Here is a 24099-nt window from a genome sequence, read left to right as displayed (position 1 = left end):
TATTTTGGTTTAAGTCGTATGTATGGAGTCTGTTCTACTCATTTAAGCAACGGAATGGCCAAATACACCAAGATAGATATGCAAAACTAACTCTTAGTTATTTTTATCTCATTTGATATTCGGTTGGAGAGGACCTTTTCATTTACCAAATATATTTACCAAAAGGCCACTGATATTGGCACCTATCATGTCTTCATAATTGCACCAACTCATCTTGTCTTTTCTTTTACAGTTAGGTTGTAGGAGCTCCTTGGGAAGTGTACAGTTGAAATAATTAAAGACAAGATGGTAGTGCCAACATCGGCAGGGTTACGAAAATACGTGTCGATCTTTATTTATCTCCTTCTAAAAACAGAAAGAGAAAACATCACACACACCCTTTACCCATCAATCAAAATACAACATAAACTTTTATATTTTAACATACCAAACAAACGTATGTGTCAAGACAAAGATAAAGCAGCTAGAAAAAACAAAACCGGTTTCTGGTTTCCCGTCCACCGCTAAACCGCTAATCCTCCCTGGGTCTAGCAGTAAGCGATACATTTCTTCTTGCAATCCATGGTGCAACCGCCACCTCCGCCCCCGCCACCGTAATTCTTACCGGAGCGGCTGTAGGAAGTGAAACACTTGGCCGGACACGTCAGCTTCTTCTTGAAGCATGGCCCCTTCTCCGTACAAGTGATCGTCGGGCGTACAGTGCCACCCTTCCCGAAAGGGATCTCCGGTATGCTGAAACCCGGTACGCCCAAATTTCCACCGGGCCCGAAAAACCCTCCCTCACTCTTCTTGAGGTCATTTGCGAAGGATTCCACCCGCACTGCAAACGAGGCGGAGGAAGCGAGTAAAACCACTAATAGAAAACCGGTGGTAGTATTCATGACTGGTTTCAGCAGCTTGTTGGGCTTCATGTGAAGTGAAAGAGAGAAGAGGGGGGTTTAAATAAGTGGAAAGTGGGCGGTGGCGTAGAAGGGGCATTTAAAGAGAGAAAGAGCTGGATGACGGTTGAGATGAGAGAGCATATGAGACATCAGGTCAAACGCACTTATTGTGCCTTTCTCTATACACTGTCTAGTATACGCTCCAAAAATATTCTCCGTAGACCAACCGTATACGTTGAAAATATAACACTAATATACTCGGGGGAAGTTGGCCACACATACTGGAGTTATGGACTGTTACAAAGGAAAAGGATACAATAAACCTCCGATCTGTAAATGATTTTTGGAAATCTCCATATTCAGATCGGAGGGTTAGGATCATCCCAAACAGATGAACGGTTTGGATCATTAAAAAAAAGTGGGCCGTACCTACTTTTTTAGACTTCACGTGTTTTCAAATCGTATCTCTCTCTCTCTCCTCCAGGGAAACCGATTTTATGACTGAATCTTTACATTAGTAAACCGCTTTCGTTAGGTCATTTGGGAAATTGCAATGGCCGAAGAAAGGTGGAAGAAACGGGATGAAGTTTCTCATTCATTCATCTGCCAAACTCTGATTCTCAGCTTTATTTTCTGGTTTCCCATCATTTCCATAAACTAATCGATTTTATGACCCAATTATAAAACCGGGCAAATCATAGCTCGCCACTTTACATTTGGTGAATTGCAATCGGCAAAAAGAAAATTAACCGGAAGGACCAAATAATGGGCGCTAGGTCACATATCCACTACGAAAAAGGCAGATTACAAACATTTTCAGGTAAGTTGTTGGCTGGACGAAATTAAAGAGCGGACCGGACCGGACCAGGTGTGTGCTGCACCCGCACTTATTTTTCAAGCTCACCCTCCCAATATTTTAAGTATGATTAATTATACTCTTTTAATTCTGGCTTTCTTTTGCAGGAGAGAGAACAGCCACCTCACCTCAGATGAATAAGACATAATCTCCCGCAAAAGTATCCCTCTTTAATGAGATCGTTTTTATATCAGCCCAAAAATGCCTCTTCAATGGAATGATCCAAACAGTTCCAATGTTGCCCCAATTTTTTCCATCTCCTCAGTTTAGACTTTAGAGGGAAAACTACAGGATAACTAATGGGAAATGATGAATGAGCCCCTTTTCATCACTTGGCTTGGGGCACCCAGCTTGCACTGTACGTGGCAATCAGGTCACTTCATTCCTTAAATGTGAAGTACATCAGCCACTTTGTAGTCATGGATACACTGTAGCTGGGTGTCCCCAGTAATGACAAGGGGCACATTTATGTGAGTGAAATTCCAGCTATTAGTTATCCTCTACTTTTCCAACACTCTTTTGCGTTTATTAGATATAAAAAACAATACACCTGATAATTGCACACATATCCTCATCTTAGAATTACTAGAAAAAAAACATTTATTTGGGTGGGCTCCACTCTGATGGGTAAAAATTGCAAAGGAAAAATGTTCCTGCCTGATCAATCCGCTTCTGCCTGTTGAATGTGAACCGTTGCTTAAATTTTTTGTATTTACCATCCATTCATTCCCAACCAATCCAATGGTTAAGGGTGTGCCATAAGACAGCACACATTAACAGTAGATCAATGCGCAGCTTTACAGAGGATGATTAGAGCAATCAAGAGAGCAACATATATAGTTTTGTCTAGCAAAAATCAGCTCAACATATGACAACAAACAGCACTATTTTCAGAAAGGGTGGAACATCTCTGTAGCTGTTTTCAAGCAAACTATGATCCTCACCCTCATAATATATAACCTTTTCAGTAATAATCTCTTTGCCCACCAATTTGTTTCTGTAGACAGGAAAAAGGGAAAGACTTAAATAAATGACGGTGTGAGACTTCAACTATAGAACTAAGAAATATAAAAAAAGGTAGAAAGCAAAAAATGAGACTCCCTGGTAATGAGATCCTTACCCTAGCCTTACAATAAAAAAACGCTAGTGCTCCTCCACGTTCTGGAGTATACATCAAGTATCATAGATTGGAGGAATCCCAGCTATCATTAACTGCTTTTATGATCTTCTCATGTAGTACAGTTCCAGAGCAAGCGATTATACCTCGATCGAGACCTTCTAAGTAGATTCCCCTCGAAAAATCTAAGGGGCGTCCTCCAGCATCGGTGACCATGCCTCCAGCCTCTTGAATGATAAGAACACCAGCCGCATGATCCCATATCTTCTCTTTGTATCCGGCTCTTGCAAACTTCATAAATATCTCTGCATCCCCTCGAGCGATTGCCGCATATTTCACCATGCTGTAGACACGCAGCGGCTGCTTTCTGCCATTGGAGAGCAACATATCAATAATTAAGACCAAATAATACACAAAAAATACGTCAAATGGACTGGAGTTTAAAATGCTCCGGAATAAAGAGAACATAGACATTGAATTGAACACTACTTAAATATTCCGAATTTCACCACATATACCATTTCGGATAAATATGCCAAGTGTTGAAGTAAAATAGAGAAGCCCAAAAATAAAGAAGATATGCGATTGAAATCAATATTTGAAAAATCATTGATTGGATGGCGACTTAGAGGTAAAAGGTGATTCTTCCAACAATATTTCCTGGGCACAAGGTTCGAGCATTGGATCTTGGAGATTAGCTAAGTTCGTGGATGAGATCTGTGTCATGAACAATCATAGGTGTTTCTCTTTTGTTCACATCCCTAGGAGTGCCAATGATCTTACCCATAGATTGGCCAAAACAGGCCTTAAGGGGACTCTTTGTACTTGGGGGCATTCTTTGCCTCCCCCTCCCCTCCCTCCCTCCCTCCCTCCCTCCACGCACCCACCTGCAATCTTTTTTCCTGTTCATACAAGTTATCTATCCTCAAAAAAAGGGGGAAAAAATCATTGATTGAATTGCAACCAGGCCAAGTTGAATCAATTTGGTAGAGCACCGTATATCAAATGCACACTCTAATTCTATGAAGAAGCTCCTGAGTTGGTGGGCTAAGAGTACCAAGTAAACTCCTAGCATATAAGTTATAAACAAATACCCTGACTTGATATGAATTGGTAAAAAACTAACAGTGGTTTCAAACATTGAATGAAATAGATAGTAGCGATAAACAGACAAACCTTAATCCTACATTGTGAGCCAGTCCTGCTGTAAAGGAGTGACTTGAATTTGCCTTCTCAACTGGTTCACAGAAAGTAGCCATTGCCGGATCATCGATTGATGAAACCTGAATTGCCCTTGCTGAGTTTGGCCATATGAGTTTCTTACTTTGATGAACAAGTGGCTGCATCCAAGCTTCACCGGTCCCTCTCTGCGCATACATTACACACCCTTTGTTCCAGGATTCAGGTGTGGGAGGTGACAGTCTAGACATGATCCGGTAATAACGATGGTGGTAATTGAGCCACTCCTTCTTCATTGGATAGTTTGGGCACCCAAGAACTCCGAGGACAACTTCCCCGTCTTCGATCATGGCAAGAGCTACAGCGTATTGATCCCCACGAACGAATCCCAAAGTGCCATCAACTGGGTCAAGTACCCAATATCTCCCTTTGGGCCCCCCGTTTGAGTTACATCTTCCAATGGCTTCGAGAACCTCAGAAGTTCCAAGTGCTTTCATTGGACCTGTTAATCCATACTTGGGGGCTTCGGCTAGACATTCATTAACAGTGCTGACCACAGATTTCAATAAGCCTTCTTCATCTGCCCTAGAGAGTGTTTGAACGTCTTCTTCAGCAACAATTGATACATTTGCACAGCCAAAGCACTCTGAAAGTACCCAGCTAATGGTTGCTTGGACGCTCCAATCTGTGTGCAATGAAATCCCAGATAATTAGCTAATCTATACAGAATATAAGTTGCAGGCTAGCACGCATGATGTATATCACAGACTGACTGATTGAAAATTATCTATTTTAAAAAGATTATATATATAATGCCTTTTGCGATGGACGCTAGCAAATCCCTATATACATATATGAGTCACTTGGAGAGACCTGGACTCTTTTCTGCCCTTCTAGAAATCAATGCACAACCAAAAGCAAACAAGAAGACCACTGTGTTCCACTGAAAAGATGTTTAACCAAGAAAGGACATATTTGACCTTTTAGCAAGACCCAGTTTATTGCCTTAATCCAAAAGTACTTTGGTCATCTAAACATATTGTTTTGTGAATGGGATAATAGTCATAGTTGTGATTCACCATAAATACAGTCAGAGAGGGTGTAAAATGTTATAAGTCAATTCTAGGGATCATTGGTCAATGAAAAAGTGTGTTCATCCCATTGCTAAGAAAATAGCAGAGAGGGCAGCCCAGTGCACGAGGCTCCCACCATTGCGGGGTCTAGGGAGGGCAAGATGTACGCAGCCTTACCCCTGCTTTGCAGAGAGGCTGTTTCCGTGATTCGAACCCGTGACCACCAGGTCACAATGGAGCAACCTTACAGTTGCGCCAAGGCTTGCCCTCTTTAAGAAAATGGCAGAGAGGGCCACTTAAAATAAAGGAAGGGGACCACTCATTCATTCACCTCCCTTCTAGCCAGTTGATGCAATAAAAGATCCTCAATTGTCTAATTTTACACAATTCAAAAGCATGGAGGGATATGGAGAAAAACACTGTAAAATGAACCCAAACGGTGCTCAAGCCCATAGAAACACACACACCCACATTTAAATGTGTGTGTGTTGGGGCGGGGGGGGGGGGGGGGGGGAGGGGTGGAAGGGGATAGTATGCACCATGTCTCCGATTGTATTTCTCTGGGGAGATCTTGTCCCCGATTGTATTTCTCTTTTGGTAATAAAAGTAATATTTCAAAAAAAGAAAAAAAGAATGCACGTCATATGCCCTTGGGTTGACCATGTATTTCTCACAATAAATTCATCCATACTTTTAAGAAGAATGGAGAAAGAATCACTTTGATTCCCTTGAAAATAGCCCATCCTAAACCAAAGAGGGAAGACTGTCTCTAATCACTTGATCAATCGTCAAAATTATCAAGGAAAGTAAAGTGAGTGAATAGAACTGTGCTTTAGTGGAAGAAGTGGTGATGCAGGACGATCGGAGGTTGAACTAATATTTCCCTCTGATGTGAAATCTGATTCAAGATGGATCTATAGAAGGGACGTTAGGGTTGTGATTAAATTGAAATCAAACTCTGAAGCAAAATAAATGGGTATGGCATCCATAAATGACCACTTTATGTGACAACTATCTGATGCAGTGCCAACATGGCAGCCATGTCATGCCTAGGTTAGTGAGTTCCAATGCAATTAATGTTATGTTAGTCCCTAAGTTAGCTAGTGGAGGAGCTTGAACGAATTTTCTCTTTTTGTCTCTTACTTAAATAGATAGAAATCAGTTGTAGAAGGGGATTTTGGATTTTGATAAACTTGTGTAACTGATGGAATATCAATTGGGTTGAGTTTTGCTCCCATTTTCTTCTTCTTCCCTCTTAAGCACGCCGACCCCAACTAGTTTGGGACAAAGGCTTTGTTGAGTTGGGTTCCCTCTTAAGCACCCACATTACTATCCTACAGAAATTAGATTTCCTTGTGGTAGATATGCAATTAGTTAGGAAGACATTAATAGTAAGGTTTTCCCCTTGAATAGTACCGTTCAAGGAAGCTAGCAACAGTCCTGCAATCTTACATCAAGTTCTCACTACATAATTTTCTTGGATTTGATCTTGAAATAGTTGATAACTTGTAGGTACTTTAAAAAAATGCTAAATTAGTTTCTCCAACGTCTTGATAAATAATATATTCGTTTGTTTCAATAATCTATTGCATTTGGCTTAGAATTCAGATCATACTTGAACAAATCAAATTACCACTAATGGTGTAAGATTAGTTTATCTATTTTAAGTACACTAAACGTAATTTGTTATGATGGCCTGTGCCTTTTCGAATCTAATATTTCTTCGACCAACTGTGATGAACCTCAATTGCAAGAAGAGTGTGAACACGAAAGCAGAAGTGGTCATTATCAAAGAAGTTGGGAAGCAACAGTACCTAGGAAGCATATGTACGGAGAAATAGTATTAAAAGGTATAAACTGCATTTGGGGAATGATATTAAAAGACGCCTTTTATAAAGACAACCCACAAATGAATAATGAGATGATATCGGCATGATCCAGATAATTCATATGTTGGGACACAATTTTAAAAAACTTGCCGATTACACAGGACTAATCAATATAAACTTGTCTGATCGTTGATCCAACCAAGTAAACAAACTAGAACTCATAAAAGAAAAGACCAACTTCCAAGTTGGGGTATTTGAAGGTCGGGTAAAGTCTCCGTAGTTTATCTATACCAAGGTGATTGCATTAACCATCGCCTGGGTAAAGACCATGTCGAGCTTCAGGTTTGAATCAGCATTTGACTGGCAGGATGGAGAGAAATATGGGAGAGAAATATGCTACAGCCTACAGTAGAGTGCAGGAGACGACTACATCCCCCGAATGGGAACCACCAGAACCCGGGAAGTTGAAATTTAACTTTGACGGATCTAGCCTGGTAATCCATGTCCAGCACGAGTAGAAGGAGTATTGAGAGATGGGGATGGAGCGACGAGGTGGGCCTTCTCAGGACCTATTGGAATTGCAGATTCCAACGAGGTGGTGGTGACAGTGGTTACGGCGGTTATCCAAGGCATGAAGATTATAGATAGCAACATCCTGGACAGGATGATTGTAGAAGGAAATTCCCTCATGTCATTAGATGGTAGAAAGGGAGTCATTTTCATCCTTGGAGATTTGCACACTGCTTTGATGAGATCCTAGACAAAGTGTGGGTAAATCCATCTCTTACAGGTATGTTAGATGATCCGCTAATGGAGAAGCGGTGTGGATAGGGAAGGTTTAGAGCAATCTGATTTCCTCCCACTCTGAGGGCTCATTTTACTATGCTTTCTTTTATGCATTCCTCTTTTATGTTTTCTTTGCTCTATTGTATTGACCATCTCTGTCACTGGGGCTATCCCCTTTTGCTTCTTTCTAATAATATTTCTCGCCATTTAAAAAAAAGGGACTGACTTCCAAGTCAAGTTTGAGTTTTTTTAATCTTAGTTGGACTCAACATGGATTAGTCGTAACCTTTTTTTTTTTTTTTTTTTGAAATGGTAAATAATTTCATTGATCAGGTGATGGACCGAGATGGGCCTCCCCAAAGTACACGAGAAGTCGCACTACAAAAATATAACAACCTCAAGGAGGTAAGAAAGCAAACCACTCCAAACCCACCCGACCAACTCCAGCCCTAGCTAAGGAGTCTGCTTCACTATTAGCAGATCTCCTCACATGATTAAATACAACGGAAGATTCAGAAGTTAAATCAAAGATTTCGTCAAAAAAAAAAGAAGTGAATCTCCATGGAGGAACCGCTGTCCCTCACAGCCCCCTAATCACATTTTGTGAGTCACCCCCCACGATAGTATAATCCAGAAACTCCCTATCAAGTATGTTTATACCTTGATATACCGCCATGACCTCCGCTTAAGTAGCATCACACACCCCTAAAGGGCCAAAATAAGCCCATACAACAACATCACTAGAATATCGGCAAAGTCCCCCAATCCTAGCAGGACCTGGGTTACCGAGACTCGAGCCATCAAAGTTGATTTTAAGCATACCACTGGGAGGGGCCTCCCATCTCTGAAGAATCTGCGGCCTATCCTCCCTGCTGAACCACACATCCCGCCACCCCTCCCACAAATCATAAGCCGACACAAAACAGAAAGATGGGAGACATCTTGCCCAAGAAATGGAAAGAGATATAAATTTAATGTAGAGCCAATAAGGACATTTGACAGAAAAACTCTAGAGTTTCTCTCTTTCCATATCACCCACCATGTAGCAAGAAGGCAAATTCTCCATAGCACTTTCCCTTTCCTACTCCATGGCACCAACTCCCAGCTTAGAATCAAATCATAAATAGTAAAAAGAAAGACCTAGCAAATACCAAACCTCTACAAGATATAAATCCATATCTCTCTAACAACTCTGCAATGAGAAAATAAATGTCCCACTGATTCACCATCATCCAAACACAACGGGCAGTGATCCACGAGCCACATACTACACTTTCGGAGAAAATTAATCGTTTGAATCTGATCGCGACAAGCCGCCCAACCGAAGATACAAACTCTACATGGACAATAAAAATTCTATACCTTGGTTGAAGTAGAAGATACACCACCGGGCATCAAGAGGGAATAGAATGATTTAACAAAGAAAAAATCCGAGGAGTCCCAAGAGTCCAAGACCATACTCTTTTATTAGTCCCAGTCCGTTTAATGTAGCACCCTTCAATTAACTTCAAAAATGGAGATACCGAATCCAACTCTCTATCAAAAAAATTCCTCATAAAAACCGGCTTCCAGATCAAGCCATTCCCATTACGCTGAAAACATTTACAGACTAAGGCATCCTTCTTAGAAGCAACAATAATCAAATTCGGAAATAGCTCCATAAGGGGCTCAGCTGCACACCATGCATCCCTCCAAAATTTTATTCGGTCCCCAGAGTAAACCTGGCACCCTCACTAAAGTCATGACTCATCCTCATGATATCTCAAACCCCATTTTATTAAAAGGAATGTCTGATTCCCACATCCCAGGCTTATAACCATACTTACTCTCAATTACTCGAACCCAAAGATGAGACTGTTCCTCCCCAAACCTCCATAACCATTTACCCAAAAGGGCATGATTGAACTCTCTAACTCTTCTAATCCCCAAAGATGAGACTGCTCCTCCCCAAACCTCCATAACCATTTAAAAAGATTGTCTGATTCCCACATCCCAGGCTTACAACCATACTTACTCCCAATTACTCGAACCCAAAGATGAGACTGCTCCTCCCCAAACCTCCATAACCATTTACCCAAAAGGGCATGATTGAACTCTCTAACTCTTCTAATCCCCAACTCTCCATTCTTAAACGGAAGGCATGCATTCTTCCACTTCACTAGAGGAATACCCTTTTTAACATCCGATCTCCTCCCCCCCAAATAAAAATTTACATTGTATTTGCTCGATTCTCAACACAACACTCACAAGACATCTGAAAAGAGAAAGATAGTACATTGGAATATTGGCCAACACCGCCTTAATCAAAACCTCCTCTAGAGACAAGATTCCTTTTCCAAGTCTCTAATCTTCTTTCTATGATTGGGTCCCACAAAGGTTTTTAAGGCCTACCTACCCCCAACAGTAGACCTAAGTAGGTGGCAGGCAAAGACTCCAATTGGCAACCCAAGATTTTGGCTAGATCAAGGGAACTTATAAATTGCACAAATTGGATGATCCAAATAATCCAATCAATGGCCATCAAATGGTTAGTTAAAAGATAGATAAATAAATAAATAAATAAAAGGAACAAGTGCCAATAGTAAATGGGAAAAGTCAGTCACTCAGGTAATTAGGATCATTTGGTAGGTGCAATTTTGGGGTATGGCTACTCCATTGTGGGACATGCTCAATGAATGGGCCGAATCATGCTGCCACGATCTCATATTCCAATCACGGTTTGTCTTATTCCTTGTCTCATTTTTTTTAAAGCAATGTATAGTATCTTTCCCCATTGTTATGCAATTATATTTAATAAAAAAATGACAAATTTAATTGTTTACATTTATAGGCACTGGGTTTTTTATTACGAGTTACTAGATAAGAAAGAGCAAAATAATTTCAAAGAGTTCACATTAGAGATAGTAAGGTGGTCCTGACAGAAGCTTGTTAATAGTAGTTGCTGAGCCATTCAAAAAAGAAAAAAGTAGTTGCTGACCTACATTCGATAGTAGGGCTGGGAGTAGATGAATAGCCAAGTAGACACCTATCATGAATTCCATGGAAATGGACACTATTACAACATTATTGTTAGTTCCTTTTCCATAGAAACAAAGAAGCACAACACAAAATTAATATACCAAGGCAACACTACTTGTTATGTCAAGTAAATTAAAACAAGAAAGCTTTTATTTACAATTGGGAACCACCTCATCAAAGGATACTTCTAGAATGAATTTCCTAAACTCTTGGGGGCCGTTTGGATATGTGGATTTTAGAATCTTGCATTTCCTCAAAGTCGTAGTTGGGAGACGAGTGAAGAAGGAGAACAACCGTCGTTTTCTGTTTTCTCGCCCCTCTTTCCATCAGCAAGAGAGCAGGAGATCATCCCATGTTTCAAGGTTTTACAAATCTCAGGATCTGAGAGAGATTTCTAAAACCTGGATTTCTTACTTAAATCCAAGATTCTATAGAAAAGTGAAGCAGTCATTTGGATAGGCAGATTTTAGAATCTTGGATTTCCTCAAAATCCAGGATGGGGGACAAGAGAAGAAGCAGACTGTCCGTTTCGCTTCTCTCTAGAATCCTGTATTTTAAGTAAGAAATCCAAGTTTTAGAAATCTCTCTCAGATCCTGAGATTTCTAAAACCTGGAAACATGGGATGATCTCCTGCTCTCTTGCTGACGGAAAGATGGGCGAGAAATCAGAAAACGACGGACGATCTGCTTCTTCTCTCGTCTCCCATCCAGGATTTTGAAGAAATCCAAGATTCTAAAATTCACGTATCCACCTTAGGGGCTGTTTGGATACGTTGATTTTAGAATCCAGGTTTTAGTTTGAAAGTGGTGTAAAATTCTGGATTTTACAGTCCAATATCCTGGTTTCAGAAATCTCTCCCCCATCTTGAGATTTCTAAAACCTGAATTTAGGACGATCTCCTACCGCTTGACGAAAAGAGGGATGAGAAATCAGAAAATGACGAAAAGAAGCTCATAAAGAATAAGAAAATGCAGACCATTTACATGATTGAAAAGAAAACCTTGAATACCTAAAATGAGAAGTGCATCCTTTAAATCATTTCAAACTCCCACTAAAAAGCATAACACCAGTCAAAATATTCCAAAATAACCCACCAAAAAGAAAGAAAGAAAGAAAGAACTAAGAACACAACACCATTTTGAAGTCAAATAATAGCTGTCCCAAAATCAACCAAAAAATTCAGAGCAAAGACCAAAAGAAAGAAAAGAAAATTAGGCTCAAGACCAATAATCATGCCTAACACTAATGCTTCCATAGAAAACCAGAGACAGAATAAATAAAAATCCAAAATCACATTGTCCTCACCGAAATCATCTCAACCCCCCTAAAGAAAATTAAGCCAAATGCGGCATATTTCAAAATAACCACCAAGAAACATGAAATCAAAGATTGAAAAAGGATAGGAAAGAACTCTGTTCCTCCCAAGAAACCCAACAAATCATCTTGAACTCAAACAAAAAATCAAACCCAACATCCACAAACATTTTCGAAAAATAAATCAAATCAAGGCATAAATTAGAATTTTTCCAGCGAGCCTTGAAGCAAGGGTAAGGTTGCTCCATTGTGACATGGTAGTCACGGGTTCGAGTCATGGAAACAGCCTCTCTGCAAAGCAGGGGTAAGGCTGCGTGCATCTAGCCCTCCCCAGACCCCGCAATGGCGGGAGCCTCGTGCACTGGGCCGCCCTTTTTTTAATTATTCCTACCCAGAACCTAAACAAAGAAATAACAAACAGAAACCAAACAACATTATCCTCACTTGAATCACCTCAGACCTGAAAACAAAATCCAACCCAACAGCAAGCAACATGTGCAAAACATGCTTAGCAAAAGAATCAGGTCGAACATAAGAAACTCATACATACTATAAAATCAGAAAGCAATATTAGAATTGTCCTCATTCTAATCATCTCAAAACACAAATGAAAACCAATCCAATTCAACCAACATTTTCAAAGCACACCCACCAGTACCACCAAAGAAAATTAGGTTAGAAAGCAAGAAAAGGCAAGCATTCTGAAACCGCAAAATAAAGAATCAAACCCGCATATTCCAAACTTAGCAACGACAAAAGTATGAAATGCAACCCATTACCTGCAACAGTAACGGGGGAATTATCCTCCTTGGATTTGATCTGGTCGGCGCTGTTCTGAATCAATCTTTCTTGAACCCTCTGACAGAGAGAACATGCCATCTGAACCACTCTAACGGCAACGTCCAATTCCTTGGAAAAATTCCAAGCACCGGACAATTGAATTCCACTATTCTCTTCCTCCATCTGAGGGGTCTGGTGAAACCCAACAAGGGCAGAAGCGTTTCCCACACTTGTATGCGAGATTAGGCCCCTGAAAAATATGAAATCTCCTCCTACATCTTTCGACAACCTCCTGACGGGATTTCGCCTCTTGCTTCGCACGCAATAAGGGACTTTGGTGGCGGCGTGACTGATACAAAATAAATGCATCGCTCTTCAATCCTTCCTTATATATATAACATAATATAGGCTTTCAAAATGGGTGTTGGGATTTTTCTTTATTTCAAGTCTTGGAAAAAGTTGGGAAGGATAAAATTTGCACGCCAAGTTTGATTTGAAGAGTTAAGTGTTGTTTTGGTTCCAATTTCAAGTCTCAAACACACAAACTCTCTCACTTTCACTTTTCATTTCTCACTTTTCACATTATGCATCGTCCTTTTGATAAAACAAATGAAAAAATAAAAATAATAATAACAGGCTTTGTGTATATGTTTGCAAGTGTAGGGCTACAATGAATAGACGGAATGATAAAATGCTCACAAATTTTGTAGACATATACATATCATTTCATTATTTAATTATGGTAGAGGGACGCATAACTAAGACACGACCATGGAAAGACCAATGAGAATAGACAAAGTGTCCTAGTTTCGTTTATGGGCAAATGAGTCATAGGTCACCCAGTTGCTCATTCTCATTGGTCATCCCATGGAATATGTCTTCGTTCTCTGCTGTTTTCATTCCCCTATAATTTTTTTTATAAGAAAGATAGGATTTGCTAGCACTCACATGCAACAGATCATTCGCGAAGTGCCTCCTGCGATGTACACTAGCAAGATCTCTAACATCCCCATCTCAGGAGCTCTCTAACAAGTTAGGAAACGATAACTTATAAAGAATTTATGGGTCCAGGGAGATTCCTAAAATTTATAAACGACACATTCCATGAAGATAAAGAATGTTCTTGTGCCGGTTCGTTACCTCGGCCTTCCTCTTGTCACAAAAAGACTAGTTGGGAGAATGTTCTTCTCTTATAAGCAAGATCAGAGGCAAAATATCAAACTGGAGCCATAGACATCTTTCAAGTGCAGGGAGACTTGAGCTGATAAAATCCGTGTTACAATCCCACCAAATTTTCTGGGCCTCTTCTTTTAATCTCCCAACTGGTGTCCTCAATACAATTGAAAGAGACTTAAGAGACTTTCTCTTGGGGGGAACTGATCATAATAAATTTCATCACCCATGGGATAAAATCTGCAGAACAAAGAAAGGAGGTGCTGGTCTTAGGCGTCTCAGGGATATACATACAGCGGCTCAAATTAAGCAATTCTGGGGTATAATTTCTGATAAATCATCCTTACGGACTGAATGACTTTGGAGTAAATACATCAATAACAACAACATCTGGAACATGAAAATGCCCAGCAATCCTTCCTGGGGTCTTCGCTGCATTCTTAAAGTCAGAGATCTTGTCAAGAAGAACACATGCTATGCAATTGGTGGTGGGGAAGGAAGAAGCTTCTGGATTCGTCCCTGGTACCCAAATGGGCCTCTTGCAGATAAGTATTCTCTTTTCTATACTACGCATTCCATGCCGAGAACAACAACGATAAACCATATATACGCGAAATTCGATCAAACATAACATCAAACAGTGGAGTTCCTCCATATGGTTCGGAGGAAACATTCCAAGATATGCCTTCACTTCGTGGCAAGCAATCCAAAACTTCCTGAGTACCAGAGACAGGCTTATCTTCCTTGGATACAAACTGTCTCTTATGCAACTCTGAACGCGAAAGTATAGATAATCTGTTCTTCAACTGCTCATTCTCGGCATGGATATGGAGATCCTTGCTTTGGAGATTCCAAATAAGAAAATCTTCTCTATAAAATTCTCCAGACAGTGAAAGCAGAATCTGTTGAAGGAAAGGCCAAGATCAAGAAGAAATCAAAATTTCAGATGGGAAGATAGATGAAGTAATGCACACAGAGCAATGTCACTCGCAGAATATGAGAACATATCCAACTCAAGTCATGAAGGACCCAAATAAACCACCAGACCAACGTATTTCAGAAGTGGTTCGACAAGAGGAAGGCAATTCTAATACTCAGGTCACTGACGAAGGAATTGAAATTGGCTTCCAGGAGGCCCAGGAAAACAACATCTCAACAGTTGAAAATGAATATTGTGGGAGCATGGAACATTAGGGGGCTTTGCTCTGACACAAAAAGAAAGGAGGTGCAACATCTGATCAGATCTTCAGGCATCCCAATTTGCTGCATTATGGAAGTAAAGGCAAAACATCATAAGATGCAAGAGTATGCAAATGAAATTCAAGAAAACTGGCTGGTATATGGCAATTATAATCACGTAGTCAAGGGCAGGATATGGATTATGTGGGACCAAACCAGAATTGATATAAACATTCGGAGAGAATCAAGCCAGATAATTCATGCTGATGTTCTGGTAAGGCAAACAAATCAGAATTTTCAATTAACTGCTGTCTATGGGCACAATGCTCCACGGGAAATTGCCTAGCTTCCTTCTCTAAATGTACTGGTCTCCATGCTAACATCCAAAAAAGTGAAGTTTTCTTTTCAGGTACAAGGAACTCTGATAGGAGAAAGATAGTCAGGAAACTGGGATTTGTAGAAGGCTCCCTCCCCATCAGATATCTTGGGCTCCCTTTGTTCACCACTCGAATGTCAGCAAGTGATTTCCTACCAATAATCTCAAAAGTTCAAAAGAAAATCAAGAGTTGGGAAAACAAATTCCTTTCTAAGGCAGGTCGAATTGAATTGGTGAAATCAGTGCTATACTCCTACCAGATATACTGGTCAGCGGCTTTTAAAATCCCAAAATCTGTGGTAGACAGGTTGGAAAAAATGCTCAGAGATTTCATATGGTCTGGAAAGGAGAGAGAGAAAAAAATTCATACAATCTTCTGGAAGAATATCTGCAGGCCGAAGGTTGAAGGAGGACTGGGACTAAGGAGAATGGAAGACATCAGTAAGGCCTTGCAGTTAAAGCTTCTGTGGAATCTCATACAGGACAGGAATTCATTGTGGAAAGGCTGGGCCTATTCCAAATACCTGAAAGGAAGGAATTTCTGGACAATACCTCTTCCATCAAAGCCATCTTGGGGAGTCGGAAGCATTTTCAATGCTAGAGACATGGCTTGAAATTTCGTTTGCTACTCGGTTGGAAACGAGTTTGAAGTAGAATTATGGCAGCAACCATGGCACCCAAAAGGCCCTCTATCTGCAGTTCTGTCAAGAGACACAATGGATTCATCTCTAGCCTCAACCAAATTACTCTCTGATATTCACAGAAACGGAGCCTGGCACCAACTTCTAAACAAAGATTCCCTGATTGAGGAGAAAAAACTGCTTCTTGGAGCTGTTTTCAACACAAGCAAGATCAACAAAGCGATATGGAAATCATCAACTGATGGCATTTTCACGGTTCAGAATGCATGGAATATGATCAGACCATCTCATCCAAAGTTGTAATGGACAAAATCAATATGGTTTCCTGGTCACATTCCGAGGCATGCTATTGTGGCATGGAAGGGAGTCCAAAAGAAGCTGGCTACAAAGGACCACATCATGTTTTCAAATGCAGGATTTGATGATAGATGTGTATTATGCTGTACTGAGAAAGAGACCATAGACCATTTATTCTTCCGGTGTGGCTACTCGAGCTGGTTATGGCAATCAATTCTGTGGAGATTAAACAGCAGAAGGAGAGCTTTCAATTCCCTTGGAGAAGAGGAGGCTTGGGTAAGAGACAGATGGAAAGGGAAGAAACTATCTGCAATGGCAGCAAAGTTAGCATTTGCTGCCTCCATATACCACATTTGGAAGGAAAGAAATAAGAGAACATTTGAAAACAAGAAGCAGCACAAGACTCAAATCCTCAGAGAGATTCTCTCTGACATTAGAGTGAAACTGAACAGTTTGAATTGTGTTGATGATTATAGTGTTACAAAGAAGAGGATAGCCGGCAATTTTGGTTACAAATTCTCTCCTGTCAAAAAGGAGATTCGGACAAGCAGTTGGGCAAAGCCAAGAACAGGGGAGTTCAAGTTAAATACTGATGCGTCCCTGGAGGCTGATGGGGGCGGTATTGGGGGAATTATCCGTGATGAAAATGGAATGCCAATCAGTATATTTTCTGAAAACGTCAAAAAGGAGGAGATTTTCGAGCTGGAGATCACAGCCATTCATTATGGGGTCCGACAAGCCCAGGCTCTCGGTATCAAGCATATGTGGATAGAGGTAGACTCCCTGTTTGCAGTGGACACTATGACAGATCGGGTCAACAAGCCCTGGAGGAAGGAAGGTATGATATCAGAGATTGTGCTTAGGCTAAGTTCCTTCTCCTCATTGAGGATATCGCACATATGGAGAGAATCAAATGCAGCGGCAGACTTACTATCTAAAAGGTCATGCCCTTGTAAAGGGATGCATATTCCTCTGCCTTTATCTCCTCAAGAATTATTACAAATACTGCACCTAGATAGGATTGGAACTGAATATGTAAGGTTGTAAGCTTGTATGGAGGCTATGGTCCTCTTGTGTTCTCTCTTGTACTTTTGTTTCTTTCTTAATAAATTCTGGTGGGGGTCTGCCTAACCCCAGCTTGCTGATCAAAAAAAAAAAAAGACTTCAACATCTCAGCCCAAATGACAGTATAGGTCAGAGAAACAAGTGTATTGCAGAACACTTGGATCTTCCTATGTTCCAACAGCATAAAACCAAGAAGTTCTGCTCCTGGAAAAAAACCACAACAGCAAAATCAAGATAAATACCGCTGCCTCTTTGGGGGAAACTGAAGCTGCCATTGGAGGTAGGCAAACTCGGCAACCGACTACCTTTCCAAACCAAATTGCGCACCCCCCCCCCCCCCCCCCCCCCCCCCCCCCAAACCTATCGCACATCATAGCCCTTGACTCTGATGGAGTCATGTTCACTCGTATGCAACTCTATCTATTCTTATTAACTTCTGGTAGGGGTCTTGCCTAACCCCAGCTTACCCACCAAAATAAAAAGATAAAGAATTTATGGATCGAGGGAGATTCGTAAAAATTTTAACAAGACATAGCGAAGTATTCTATCCCAAGTTAGGAAACGAGAAGCATAAGAAACTACAGCAAGATGGTAAGACACTTTTAGCGAGATTCCATCATTAGAGAACATCACATATATTGTGAAGATTGCCGATAAAAAATGGATTGCTGATCTGGTGAAAAGTCCAACAAGATCTCATACTTTGCACAGATGGATCGATGCTGTCACTGTCTCACATTTAAGATCAAAGATGTAAATGGAAATATGATAGATCAGTGATGATTTGGTGGAGAAAATGAATACTTCAAGGCGCTTTACTTCAGTTGGTTTCCTTATAAGACAATATGAGCCTCCACCAATTGATGGTCCGCACCGACTTTATGTGAATTTGCCTCCAATATACTAATGTCCGTTGACGTTATCCACAAGCAAAAATAACCTCAACACCTTTGAATTTTGCAAGTCTATGGAGACATTGGTTTATGTTTCTTCAGAAAAAAAAAGTACCAAATAGAGGTAAAAAAGTATGATGTAAAAAGCATTTGGAAAATACTAAAAATTAGTAGTCACCACTTATTTTCATGATATTTTCATTTGTTGGGTTACAAAATGTGCCAACACGGTGTCACATTGAGTATTACAGTCCACTGCCCTTGCCCCTGCCCCTGTTCCACATGCGGACGTGTGGACAGTGGACCACATTGAGTCCTACAGCCCGACCAATCAGGTGATTCCCTAGATTGAAGGTACTCCAACCCATGGTTTTAAATTTCAGATTTCGGTGGGGACCGAAACCGAAATTTACCGAAATTTCATTTTTCGCCATTTACCGAATTTCGGTCCGAAATTTCGATTAAATGCCATTATTTTATTTTATTTTAAAGTGTCACAAAATTTTGCCGAAATTTCGGAATTTCGGTCCGAAATTTCAAACCAAATTACCAAATTTCAGACCGAAATTTTGGTTTTCGGTGGGGTCCTAAACGGTTACCGAAACCGAAATTTTAAACCATGCTCCAACCCGAACTTTGTCTAAAGATTGCACATCTGATAGGTCTATCGACGAGCAAACACTCACGAGATTGAGATTGTACCATGTGGAGCCATCAGTTGATTTCCTAGATTCAAGCTTCGTCTAAAGAGAATAATGGGAGCTTGCCCTAATTTAAAAGCAGACTAAGCTAACTGCAAAACTAGAACTAAGACTACATCCCCACATGCTCAGATGCTGCCCAACATTTCTTTCAACTTGAAAAGAAAAGGTACATCTTAGACTTGTTAATAAAAGTATAAACACTCCCCAATATATATAAACTAACCAAAAACCATGTATGGCCCGGTTGTCTACATTAATAAGGACACCAGTCGTTCACCATAGCAGAGTTCTGAAATTAACCAACTTTGGGAGGTTGTAGGGGTGTAATTAATCAATTGAGACAACAAAATAACTTTTTAAACTCAAAATAATAATAATAATAATAATAGATTCAAGCTTCTAATCTTGCTTGCTTCATATGATGATCTCCCAAATGAAATGATGGTGTACCTTGATGTGGTTGATCGTTTCATTGAAAACAGGAACCAAGCTTCTCAATTACATGACTCTGTTCTTAATACTTTTCCTGTTTGTCCCAAATTGCGGGCTGTTGATTTTCAAGTGCCTCAAATCTGTAGGGTAAAAGCAATCTTTAAGAAACCAAATCATAAACCCATCTACCATTGATCCATCAAATCTGTAGGGTTGAAGCAATGTTTAAGAAACCAAATCATAACCCCGTCTACTATTGATCAAACCTTTTAAGCATCGAAGTAACTTAAAACCAGAACCATGATGAGTATCTGCCCAATTGCCCAAACACTTTGTATGTTAGGCCAACAATCTGGCACTGCAACAAGAGGTCTCCCTTCTCTGAGACCAATCTTCTGATTCTTGAAAATTTTACCACTACCAAGAAGAAAATACAGTCTTTTTACCTTCAATACGCCTATTTTTGGTGCTCACAAGCCTATCCTCCATTGGACATCTAATCACTTAAATGTCACCCATTAATTAACGGCAACACAAACATGTAATAGAAGATATAACTCCAGGTAGTAGTAATATAGATATAATCGCCATCTTGATAGTTACAAGCACCAGGCAGATTTGCACATTCAACACGTCAAGAAAATGTACATGAAAATCATCACAAGATGGCCCTGTTAAATATTGCATGCCATTGCACTGTTGCTGTAGTGACCATGAAGGAGTTCAAGTTTTTTATTTGAGTCCTAGAGAGAAGAGTATCTGCTTTAAGTATCAACTGTAGCTTAGCCTTCTTATCTCGAGATTAAATCATTCCGAATATTTTGGCATCCTTAGAGGCAAAAGAATATGACTTCAAAACTGTTCAGAACTTCAATTAGTAACCAACATATGTCGCAATACTATCCTTCACCAATGACTATTTCACTTCTATCTGGTGCATATCCCATCTCTTCTGACCTCCAAATTCAATCCACTGATGCCTGAGTGATTTGTTTCCTTCAACAGACCAGGACTATTGCTATTAACTTCAATCCAGCTCTTTCCTGGTGTTTTCCTTATACCTCTATCTTCCATCAACCTTCTAATCTTTAAAGCTTTGTCCCAATGACCAACTGCCTTATAGACATTTTCCAAAAGAACATAGCTTAAATGATACTGTGGTTCCAATTCCATCATCTTCTTTGCCACACGCTCAGCTACACCCAAGTTCGAATGGGATGTGCATGCACCTAGAAGAGCTGCCCAAAGAGAGGAATCATTTCTAACCACAGACTTCTTTATCAGATCTTCGGCTTCTTCCAACAGCCCAGCCCGACCAAGAAGATCAACCATGCAATTGAAATGCTCGATTCCAGCTGTAATCCCATAATCTTCTCTCATTGATTTAAAATACCCCCGACCTTCTTGAACCAAACCTGAATGGCTACACGCAAAAAGCACTCCTATAAAACTGATGTAATCTGGACTAGTCCCTTCTCTAACCATCTCATTAAACATCGCAAGAGCTTCCTCACCTCTACCATTCTGAGCAAAGCCGCAAATCATTGAATTCCAAGTTATCAAATTTCTAATAGAACTCTTAGTAAATACTCGGTAAGCATAATCTATGCAACCACACTTTGCATAAAGATCAACAAGAGCAGACTCCACAATTACATCTCTCCATCCCCCCGTTCTTAGATATTGGCAATGAACCTCTTTCCCTTGTCTGACGGCTGCCAATCCAGCACAAGCACGAAGAACTGTACCAAAACTGTAATGGTCATCCTCCTTCTTCATCTCACGGAACAGCCTAAGAACAGCGTCATAATTGCCGTTATGACAGTATCCATTAAGCAATGCACACCAAGAAACTAAATTCGTTGTGGGCATTCGATCGAAAACCAGACGAGAAATGTCAACTGATCCACACTTACCATACATATCAACGAGGCTGCTCCCAACAACCACATTCCCTCCAATTCCAGTTGTAATGACCTTCGCATGCACTTCTTTACCCTGTTTCACCCTCCCCAAATTACCGCAAGCGGTTAGCACTGTTCCAAACGTAAACTCATCAGGAAATAAGCTAAAGTTCCTCTGCATCAAGAAGAACAGCCCCAATGCTTCCTCAAACTGATCATTCCGCGTCAATGCAGACATAACTGAAGTCCAACAAATTGCATCAGGCTGAGGCATTTCATCAAACAAGCAGCGTGCATCTTCAAAACAAAAGTTCCTGCCATACATGTCTATGAGTGCACTGGCAATCACATAATTTGAACTGAAACCAAGGCCTAATACCATCCCATGAAAGCACCTTCCAAGCCTTGGCGCTCCGAGCTCTGAGCATGCCTTGATTGCAGCAGAGAGAGTATAAGCATTTGGTTCGACCCCAAAGTCCCACATTTTCTGAAACAATACAAGCGATTCTCTGGGCTTCCCGGCCCGAACATATCCAGAAACCATGGAAGTCCATGATATAACATCTCTAACAGGCAGATTATCAAACACCTTGCGGGTTTCGGAAAAATTGGCGCCAAGTTTGAAGTAGAGGGAGAGTAAGCTGTTGCCGACAAAACGATCGGAGTGGAGGCCGGATTTAATAAGGTGGGAATGTATTTGGAGGCCATGAGTGAAAGAATGGGCTTTGGTGCACGTCTGTAAGAGAGAAGCGTAGACGTTGGGTTTGGAGGAGATTTTGCGAGGATCTGTTGAATTGAGGAGGTGGAGAGCTTGGGAGAGCGAGCCCGACTTACAGAGATGGAGGATCTCGGATTGTGGAGATGGGTTCTTTTTCCCAATAATGGGTTTTGAATGAAAAATAGAGCTGTAATAGCGTCTGTAAAACAGCTTCATCTACTTGTATGAAGAGAGAGAGAGAGAGAGGGAGAGAGGAGACTGGCATTTTTAAAAATTAACGGCTATGCATTTTCAAGATGTAATGTAAAGCCTCACACTATACTAAACCATGCGACATGTAGGGTCCAAATTCTAACATCAACGTATGGAATATGATGTAGATGGAGGAATGCTTCAATGAGTTTTTAATACAATGAGGTGCGGTGCGCCCATAGACCACCTCATTGTAGTCCACACCTTTCACTGATCTGCAAAATCAGGCCAATCTTGCAGCCCTACAATTTATCCAAAAGTGTCACTGACCGTCCACGTTTAATGACAAAAAATATAGATTATTGGATGTTACGATTATGATTCACGTATTGAAGGCACCGTTGCTTGCCCTTGGGAGTTGGGAGAAAGAGCCCCTTCAAGCCCGTCCACCCCTCAATCCCACTTTGGAATTGGATCACTTGTTATTCTCCACACAAAAATGCTAATGATAAAGAGATCATCTCAAGGTATACCATATAAAAAAGGGAAGTGATAAATCCGCCCCTTTTGATTACCTGGTTACTTGGGACACCCAGCAGCTCAGTGTATGTGGCAGTCAACCCCATTGCTGCGGGTGTCATAAGTAATCAAAAGCGGTAGATATATCACTAACTTATAAAAAGCCTTCAACAACAATAGATAGTTCGGCCATCACTCAATCTCTCCTGATAGTCTCTAGTTGAATTGTGATTGCGATTGAATGATCCACACTGATAAGTGCGGGCGGGCGGGCCATTTTAAAGGCAAAAGAGATAAAAATGGTGTCAAAACACATAAGTGATACGGTGGCTTAAATGGGCTATCGGGCTTCCATGTTAAAGGGGATAAAACAGAGAGAAAAGGTGGACCCATATGTGAAATGGGCCATAACAAGTGGAGGCCTACTTGTATATTTGACGGCCTAAATTGTATTTTTGACGCGAGAACATACCCTCTTACGAACTGTTGTCTGAGTAAAAGCATGATGAAATCGAGTGATGTAGAAATAAAATGGGTTTATTTTGAAGGAAACGAAAAAAAGTGAACTGCAAGATTTGCTCTCAACTCGGAACTCAGAGCAAAGAACCATACAATCCCAATTGGATTTCAAATCGGGAATAACAAAAGGTGGGCCATCCATTCAACATCTTTTGATAGTAGAACTATAGAAGTCACTAGTCAGTAATTAAAAGGCTTGCGAAAGGACTAGGATACAGCTAACCTTATGTGCAAAGGATGATGGTCCAAGACTATGTTGGTCGGCTCTTATGATTCTACTAGATTTTGTATACATGCCCATTTACCATTGATCGTGAAAGAGACTTTCTACTTTCTTACTTTTGGGTAATAAACGATCCCTTGTTTCCTTTACAAAAGAGTCGAATTGGACACTCCATCACTGTTGGATCAATAATGGAAGGTGATAGTATGCGGAGCCCACATACTCTCCTCTTAATCGATGGCATAAAGTCAGTGGCTCCACGTCCTAACTGAAGTCGATTCTTGATCAATGGCGATGGATCTTGAATTTCATGCTTTTGTCTTTCACTGTGCACCCAACATACTAAGATTTCAAATTTGCAAACTGGGCTACTAGTTGTCACATTCATTCCCAAGATGTCCTAACATTTATTCCCAAGATGTCCGCCCTA

At 40.6% G+C, this 24099-nt stretch overlaps 3 protein-coding genes across 3 annotated transcripts; all 3 read right to left on the bottom strand.

Moving 5' to 3' along the window:
- Positions 1 to 309: 309 nt before the first annotated feature.
- On the bottom strand, positions 310 to 1065 carry LOC143846537 (uncharacterized). The gene has a single exon (XM_077354993.1). It carries the CDS (start codon positions 909 to 911, stop codon positions 528 to 530), a length of 384 nt encoding a protein of 127 aa, XP_077211108.1. The 5' UTR covers positions 912 to 1065; the 3' UTR covers positions 310 to 527.
- Positions 1066 to 2857: 1792 nt separating this feature from the next.
- HL (HAL2-like protein) lies at positions 2858 to 19733 on the bottom strand. Its single transcript, XM_077397963.1, has 4 exons — positions 19613 to 19733; positions 12834 to 13183; positions 4031 to 4718; positions 2858 to 3221 (listed from the first exon to the last, which is right to left on the bottom strand). Exons 1-4 carry the CDS (start codon positions 19633 to 19635, stop codon positions 2918 to 2920), a joined length of 1365 nt encoding a protein of 454 aa, XP_077254078.1. The 5' UTR covers positions 19636 to 19733; the 3' UTR covers positions 2858 to 2917.
- A 189-nt stretch (positions 19734 to 19922) lies between these two features.
- Positions 19923 to 22868, bottom strand: LOC143893024 (Pentatricopeptide repeat (PPR-like) superfamily protein). Its single transcript, XM_077397962.1, has one exon. It carries the CDS (start codon positions 22430 to 22432, stop codon positions 20522 to 20524), a length of 1911 nt encoding a protein of 636 aa, XP_077254077.1. The 5' UTR covers positions 22433 to 22868; the 3' UTR covers positions 19923 to 20521.
- Positions 22869 to 24099: the final 1231 nt, after the last annotated feature.

Source organism: Tasmannia lanceolata, unplaced genomic scaffold (genome assembly GCF_043159265.1).
Source record: "Tasmannia lanceolata isolate RefF3 unplaced genomic scaffold, GAP_Taslan_0.1 ptg000015l, whole genome shotgun sequence".
NCBI lineage: Eukaryota > Viridiplantae > Streptophyta > Magnoliopsida > Canellales > Winteraceae > Tasmannia > Tasmannia lanceolata.
The sequence above is the reverse complement of the archived record's forward strand: the minus strand, read 5'-3'. Positions and strand labels throughout refer to the sequence as shown.